Source organism: Quercus lobata, chromosome 6 (assembly GCF_001633185.2).
Source record: "Quercus lobata isolate SW786 chromosome 6, ValleyOak3.0 Primary Assembly, whole genome shotgun sequence".
Taxonomy (NCBI): Eukaryota; Viridiplantae; Streptophyta; class Magnoliopsida; order Fagales; family Fagaceae; genus Quercus; species Quercus lobata.
Window position 1 is genome coordinate 31,291,004 of NC_044909.1, and position 8,611 is coordinate 31,299,614.

General features: G+C 32.1%; 1 protein-coding gene across 1 annotated transcript; it reads left to right on the forward strand.

Annotated features, from left to right (window-relative positions):
* The first annotated feature begins 5,968 nt into the window (after positions 1-5,968).
* Positions 5,969-8,117, forward strand: LOC115995189 (ethylene-responsive transcription factor ERF110-like). The gene is made up of 2 exons (XM_031119649.1): positions 5,969-6,644; positions 7,227-8,117. The coding sequence occupies exons 1-2, from the start codon at positions 6,206-6,208 to the stop codon at positions 7,982-7,984; spliced, it is 1,197 nt and encodes a 398-aa protein (XP_030975509.1). The 5' UTR covers positions 5,969-6,205; the 3' UTR covers positions 7,985-8,117.
* The last annotated feature ends 494 nt before the right edge of the window (positions 8,118-8,611 follow it).

Here is an 8,611-nt window from a genome sequence, read left to right on the forward strand (position 1 = left end):
TGAAAATTGCTTAGTTAAAATTAAAAAGTAGGTTCTTATTTTAAAATATGGAGGAAATTTTAGAAAAGCCATTGTTAATGTTCTAACGCTCCATTTGTTTAGATGTAAAATATTTGCAAGAAAATATTTTCTCATTTTACGGTGTTTGTTTTGCTATAAAATATTTAGTCAAAAGTAAAATATTTTCAATCAACCAAATTAACTTATTAAAATTTGTGTAAAATATTTTACACATAAAATTTTGGTAAAATATTTTACAATTGCTCTCTAACTCTCACCCTGACAACTCTCACGCTATCTCTCCCTCTCAATTTTCTCTCACAGATCCTTCTCTCCCAAAACCTAATGATGCCACCCACCTACGGTGCCATTACTGACTGACTCCACACTCTCCTACCTCCTCTCATCTCTCTCATGAAGTCCATTGGGATTTGACTGCTAAGCGGGGGCTTGAGTTTTTAATGGTTGCTTTGATCTTGCTGGTGGTTGTTCCAATTTCGCTACCGTTAGATTTGCTGGGTTGTTGGATTTTCAGATTAGATTTTTTATGATTTTCTTTTCAGTTTGGTTTTGTGGGTGATTTTGCCTCTCTAATATGGATTTTTGGATTGTTGATGGTTGTTTTTGGGTGGTTGGTTTTTTGGTAGCTGGTGGTGTTTTTTTGAATCTTTGGTGGTGGCTGGTGGTGGTTTTGAAGGCTGTGTTTTGAATGGTTGGTGGTAATTTTGATGGCTCTTGGGTGTTTGGGTAGATGATGGTGACCGATGGAATGGGAGTATCGTGGGTATGTTTTTGTAATGGTTGGCGGTGGCTGGTGGTGGTTGATTTATATTTTTGCAATTTTTAGGTCACAACACTTGCCAAACACTTGCAAATGGTTTACAATAAAATATTTTACATTTGAAAATATTTTATATCGAAACAAACGGAGTGTAAATGTCAAAGTAAGTTTTTTTATTCTTTGAACATTCATGTATACTATATAACTATGTGTTTAAATTTTATTGAGGAACTTATTATACTACACCTAAGAAATTATATTTAAGTTTTTATCCTATAAATATTATACCTATCTAGGGAATAGGGAATATTGATAAGCATGTGGGGGTTAATTATTTGGAAAATTTATACTAATCTCACTTCAGGTATGTAAAATTACAATAATTTGATTAAATTGTGTATATATTTTTTACCTTAAAAAAGTGTAACAACTATATATATATATTTTTTAAGAAAGTTTCAACTTATGGCGTTCGTTTTTGATGATAACTCTTTATCATCAGACCAAGATACTAATAAGTTTTTGGTGTAAGCAGAGATTGAATCTCATATTTCTTATTTAACCATAAAAAATTTTACTAGTTGAGTTAATTGGAACCCTCAAATTTTAATTTATTCGTAGTAATTATTAGACTATAAATTATTTAAGGAAGCTTGCAGTTTATTAGTTGGGAGTTTTGGAAAATACCAACTTATTTTCTCACAAGCTCATTTTGCATTCAGTTTTGTTTATTTTGTTTTTGAAACTTTTTTTTTTTTGTAATTCTGTTAGAATTAAGCTCAAGTTTTTTTGAAAATAGGATAGGAAATTTGGAAAACTATAAATCAAAATCTAACAATCTCCATCACTGTAACTATTAAATTAAAATTTTTTTTTAAAATTTAGATTCCCTAATTTCATACTAAGAATAGTTAGGATTTTCAGAAGAAAATGCCATTAATTTGATGAGAAAGTCAAAAAAAGATTGTTCATTCTTTTCACACAATCAAAACCATACACAAGACTTTAAAGACATCAAGGTACATACTTTCCTGGTTTCTCCAATAATCATAGATACTATATATAAAAATTTAAATTAAAACAAAAAAAAAGTCTCCTTTGAACTCCATTGAGTCATTGACTGTCACTAGTTTTTTGTTTTTTGTTTTTTTTGTTTTTTTGGTCGACTGTCTGTCAGTGTCACTATTTAAATGCAAAGAATTTAAAACAAAAAATCGACGTAGGGAATAGGATTTAGAAAGAAAGAGGTACGCACCTTCGCTTTCATGGTGGTCCAATGTCCGTATAAGTATTTTAGCTATATATATTGCATTTGTAGTGTTGTACACATATCACCTTATCTCTCATAAAAAACAAAAAAAGGACATCACCTTATATCTGGTCATGATCAAGCTGTAACTAATCATGGTATGAGCGTGTGAACTATGAACTTTCTCAACTAATTAAGTTTAGGAATAATAATAATATATGATTAACAAAAAGGTGCTCTTTTCTATGAGCTTTCTTTACGTTAATGAACTTCAATTTTGTGTACTCAACCATCTTGATAAGCCCGCTCTTAAAGAAATCTGTTTTTTTCTTTTGTCCAAACATTCTGTAGTTGAATATTAATTTGAACTATAAAGATCTAAAAAGAACAAGAAGATATTTGCGAAATAGGTTGGCGGTGCGCATATTGTTTAAGAAACAAAACCAGCAAATCAAAATTAGTTTCATATTTGTCGTGGATGAGGAATAAGACTTGTGTTTTGTCATTGATCAAACAAAGACAATTTGGATTCATCAAATGTAATACAACCTTCACCAATTGATTTGATGCACCCTTAATTAATTCACATATATAGTTAAGGTTAATAAGTAACGCGTTAATGATTATTATATCATCATACGTGTCCATCAAGTTATATATTAGTTGTAAATTACTAATTAAAGAGAAAGGTATGTTAAAATCTAATGTTTTTCCATTCAGCCAAAAAAAAAAAAAAAAAAAAAAGTTTCCCATTTATTTTTTTATTAGTAAATTATGGAGACATATGAGTAATAGATTTTGAAGTTTGAATCCATAGCTTTACAATTCATCCTAATCTTATCAAAAGAAACATATATTTTTTTAAAATAATTTTTGAAGCTGTAAACCTCTCTTTTGAGAACACCAACAACTATTAGAACTACAAAACTATTGACACACACGTATCATTTATTTATTTGACTAAAAAAAACACTATCTTTATTCTAATTTTACACCAACTATCATTTGAAATATAAAGCTCTTGACACCGAAATATCATTCATTAATCTTAATTTTAGAAAAAGTACTTACTTTATCCTAATTTTATAAGTAAACTGTACTTTTGGTCCAACTTTTTAGACTTTCACAAGGTTCATTTCTTCGCAGTTCAGCAATAGATACTAAAAAAAAAAAAAAAAAAAAAAAAGTACTTAGGAGTTACTCTGTTCCCCTTGTGAGCTAGTCTAGTCAGATTAGGAATTTAGGAGTATCCAAAAATAGGTAAATAAAACTGTACTTGTGGTCCATCTGTTCAGACTTTAATAATAAACAAAGGTTTCACATCTTCGCAGGCATTAGAAAATAGAAATAGATAGATAGTAACAAAGTAAACCGCGTGGTGTACGCTCTGAATCTGCAGCTTTGACTGAAGTCAATGCATTATCCGTTGACAAAGGGTAATCATAAATCATCAACTTGAAGATTTTAAAAACCACCGTTTTTGTGAACCAATCAAGTCGGTCCACAACAACAACATTACGATAAATAATGCCTCCCTTGGATTAGGATATTCTTGTAATGTGATACTACTACTTGCTTTGGTGGAACCCCATTCATTCAGGCTTATTAGATAAGGTTTCACCATTTTCTCAAAAAAAAAAAAAAAAAGATAAGGTTTCACTTTGGGCTACGTTTCCAACCTTCTTGTTAATTTAAAAAAAAGAAAAAAGAAAAGAGGTAATCTTCAAAATTGTCATAAGTATTGCAATTATGACATTGAAAATTATTACATTATCCTAATCTTTTTTCAAGAAGAATAAAAAAAAAGGAACTCGTTCATTTTGTCCATCTTCCTTATTTGGCATAAAACTTAGATACACTTATATAGTTGCATTAAATTCAATAATTTTAGTTCATCGGTTAATTACTTAATGCAACCACATGATTGAATTTAATTAATAAATTTAAGAAAAACCTAAGAAATTGTACTTGAGTTTCATATTTTTAATATATAAGAAGGGTTTTACATATGTTAAAGAATAATAAAATATTCAATTTTAAGATGCAATCCATACTTTTTAGAAAGAATAATTTACTAGTTTGCAATCACAAATTCATTAGCATTGTATGTACTTTTCTTGGCGTTTATGCACAATTTACATAGGGCAAACTAATGAATTATTGACTAGTACATTTTACTTTTTGAGAAGTATACATTACAACTCATAAATTGATTATTTAATATTGTTTAACATTTGTTTTTAGAGTACTTGTTAATAATAATAATAAAATTCAAACTTTCAACATCAACATACCGTTAACAATAAGTACGAACTACAAACTTAGACCACTCAATATTGCTACATTTGACTTGATATAGCAAAATGAGAAGGTTTTAAGTTTTATTTTTATTGCAAAAGCAATTTTCAAACACTGTAATGTTTTCACCCACCCCCAATTTTTTATTTTGCAGTGTGAAATTATTGACAAGTGTATTTATCTTTTCAAAAAAATGCATTGTAACTCATAATTGACGCTCAATTTTTTTTATTTTTTATAAACTCATAATTGATTATTTGACAATCCTTCACATGCCTAATTAGGACACTCATTGATAAAAAACTGATAAAGAATTCAAACTTTCAACTATGACATACTTTTTAACAATGACTACAAACTCCAAAGTAAAATACCATTCCATATTTGTTGCATTTGACTTGACACATCAAAATAAGAGGGCCTTGGCCCTCTTGGGATTTCATTCTTAATACTTAAAGCAATCTTTTGAACACCATTAATATGTTCACCCACCCCAATCTTCCACTCTGCTCGGTGTGAACATTTTCTTGTTGAGTATATCCGCTAATAAAACAGTCCCCATCTCTTCATACAGAAATTTGAAAAGAAAGTATCACCAAATTTTTTTTTTTTTTTGGTCTCAAAAGATGACCTTGTCGTTGTCTACAACATCATGTGAAACGGCTCAATTTGGCCGTAAAATATTAAATATCATGAATTAAAGTCTCAACTCCTCTCAATTGAGCCTTATGTCGGCCTCTCCAACACCGACTGATCAGAAAGCGGAAAGAGGCTAGGGCCTAGGAGGTACTACATGTATGGCTCCAAAAGGGTCAAATTGGGTTCCCCCACACTCACTCAAAATAGCCGACCAAGGCCCGACGTTCATACCGCGTTTTGACCCTTAACAACACTAACCTCCATGCCCGCTCTCCATTTGCCAACTTGTGAATTGTGATATTTCCACCTACACAATTACAACACATGCCCACAAAACAAAAAAAAACCAGCGAATATACTTTATTACCCTTGACCAATTCTAGAACAAAAACATTTTCATGATTTTTTTCAACGTGGCAAATTGCTATGGAAGCAATATTAATTTCAACACTATTTTTATTATACACCTATCATAATAAGCAATATCAACAATTGTAAAAATAAATAAATAAATAAAATGCTAAATGTACTACCAATTTTACTATAATTTTTTTTTTCTTTTGTGATTAATGCCACTTCAATAACATATTAAATCAAGACTTTTATAAACTGTGTACTTGTTAGAGGCTTGAAAAGGGCCTTACCAAAAAATAGTGTAACAAAAACTAGATATGGACTTTTAGACTATAAGTGACAAAGTGACTTGATTCTTTATAAAAAGTCAATTAACTGTATTATACAATTCTACTTTTTGATGCACATATAAATAGAACCATAAGTAAATAGTCCAATTAATATATATTTTTTGGATAATTGGTGTCCTAAATTTATGAGCTATGCTGGGCCACAATTCACTCATGTGACGAAATGTAATTGGTGAAAAAGGTGTTCCCACATGAACCTACCATCACCGCATGAGCGGGCACAAGTGGTAGCACCAGGCATCAGTTTAAATTTATTGTTTATTTAATTATATCAGTTGCTTAAGGAAGAAGAAGTTTGGGAAGACCGAAAACCAAAACCGACATAAATCTCCATATAGAAATAACGGCGGCGGCGCTTAACTTTGATGCCCATATATTTACTGCCATCGGGTCCTTGAAACTAGCTAGAGTTGCTTTTGCTTTTGGTTGGTCTGTGACTCTCTAATTAAGAAGTTGCACTTGCACGTATTCGAAACAGAGAGAGAGAGAGAGAGAGAGAGAGAGAGAGAGAGGGTTTTGCTTAATTAATTTTTCATGTGTATGCCAAAGGTGGCGAATCCAAGAGACAAACGCGAGCTTCATACAGATGAAGGAGCTGATAATATTGATCATGATGAATGGTTATTATATCAGCCTCACACACAAAGTGGAAGTGTTGGGCTAGGAGCAACAACAAGAACTTTGCCAATGTTCTCAGGGCTTATGAATAGGGAGACAGAGATGTCTGCTATGGTCTCAGCTTTGACTCATGTGGTTTCTGGGGATGTGCCTTTTGGTTTGGTTGATGAGTCTCATTTCACATCAACCCTGGCTTCTGCTTCTGATTCTGCTTCTGGTTCATCTTATATCGGAGTTGGACAAAAGAGAGGAAGAGATGAGGATGGTGGTAAAGATTTGCGGGAACCATTTACAAGGCTTTCTAGAGCTTTTGGTGACTTTAAACTTGAAGGCTCATCTAATTCTGATCTAACAGGTTAGCTACTATAAACCAAAACAATCTCTTTTGCTTCTTTTTTTCTTTTTCTTTTTTCTTTTTTAGTTTTAAATTTTTTTGATCAACTCCCTCTTATTTGCAAATGATTTTATGTGCAAAATTCTGTCTTCAAACCGTAATTTCTCTTTACATGTTCACTATTTTACACTTCTCAATATATATCTGCAACCTTCTAGAACCACTAGCTATCAAGTAGTAATCTACTTGGTGCAAAAATAAATATGGCAAATGAATTTGAATACAAAACAGAGCTCCAATACTTTACATTCTCAATCTTTTTAGTATTCTTTATGTTTTTGGGGATTTTTTTTTTAATATATTGTAACTTTATGTAAGTTTTGATATTGCATGCATTAACTTGTGCATGTTCTTATAACTCTTTATTACAGAATCTAGTAGAGTATTACATTAACAAAATATTGCAAAAAAGAGTGCTCTGCTATCATTATCACCACCAAATTATATTCCTTGCCAAGAAGACCACCCTGTTTGTCACTTTTTCTTAAGTGAAAAAGACCTGAAATAAACTAACATGTTTCACTGATTTTCTGTCATTTACAGCTGAACAAGGCTCGAGTATTAGGACAAGCACCACAACACCGACACAAACAGCATCAACTCCAATATTCGAATACAACAGAGATAGTCATCCATCAGAACAGAGAAGAAAATACAGGGGAGTGAGACAGAGGCCATGGGGCAAATGGGCAGCCGAAATAAGAGATCCATTCAAAGCTGCTAGAGTGTGGCTTGGCACATTTGACACAGCTGAAGCCGCTGCACAAGCCTACGATGAAGCTGCTCTAAGGTTCAGAGGCAACAAAGCTAAACTCAACTTCCCCGAAAATGTCACACTAAGGCCTCCAAATCCCAATTCTCCAACGACCCAGTTCACCATTTCTGATCCTCCAAATCCCCTTTTGGCCATTCCAACCGGCTCCATTTCTAACTCTCAGTCTCAAGCATTACTTCACCACCACCATTTGCATGGCTCTCAACCTTCATCAAGAAACTTTTTTGACTATCCCCATTTCGAGTTTCAAGGGCAACCAATGAGTCTATATGATCAAATGATTTTGTCATCTTCAATGGCCTCTCATTTCCAGTCTTCTCCTTCATCAATATCGTCTTCTTCACTTGCTTCCTCTGTTTCTTCATCTTCTCCTTCACCACCACCACCTTCACTTTCTCTGTTTTACCCTGCTCCGTCTCCTGTTCACCTTGGACCGGTCACTAGTGCAGGTGCAGCCACAGAATTTTCAGCACCGGCTTGGTCAGAGACTAGTCATCATAGTAGCAGTAGTCATTCCTCTAAATAATTTTTAATTTTTTTACTTTTACCTTTCTTTTCCTTTTAATATTTTCCCTGTATTCTTTGTTGATCAGTTATGAGGTTATGACTTTTGCTTTAGTTTGGTATTGAATATTGACTATTGATACAAATTTTGTTCATCCTAACAAAGCTAATGTAGAAGTCACTTAGTCACCTGTATCGAAATTGACCACTTTTGATTGTGAAATGAAGACTATCCATTTGAAGTGAAAAGATGGATCTTGTTTAATAAATCAAATTGCCCAAAAGCCGTTTAATTCATCTTGCTGACTTTGTTGTAGTGCCTTGGATAAACTATAACCAGAAGATGCCTAAGTTTTAATTTCGAAACTTTGCAATGGACATTTCTTTTAGTTTTGAAAAAGGTATACAAACCCATGTGATTTATTGGTTGTTTATTGTTGAACACGAAACCGTTTGAAGTTTTGAATGTAATACTTAATTACTCCTGTAATGATATACGTTCATATTTAAAACTATACTTTAATATAAAATTATATTATATCGAGTTTTGTATTACATTTAAAAACAAAACCTATGAGAATTAAGGGTTATATTTGATGGGGGAACCAAAAGAATCTACTGATTTTGTACATCATCAATATTATTAATA

What these genes read in the sequence shown, in the direction of transcription:
- LOC115995189 (XM_031119649.1), top strand. Translation starts at nt 6,206, where the DNA reads ATGTGTATGCCAAAGGTGGCGAATCCAAGAGACAAACGCGAGCTTCAT. An exon ending in ATCTAATTCTGATCTAACAG is followed by an intron (nt 6,645 to 7,226) that starts GTTAGCTACTAT and finishes TGTCATTTACAG; the next exon opens with CTGAACAAGGCTCGAGTATT.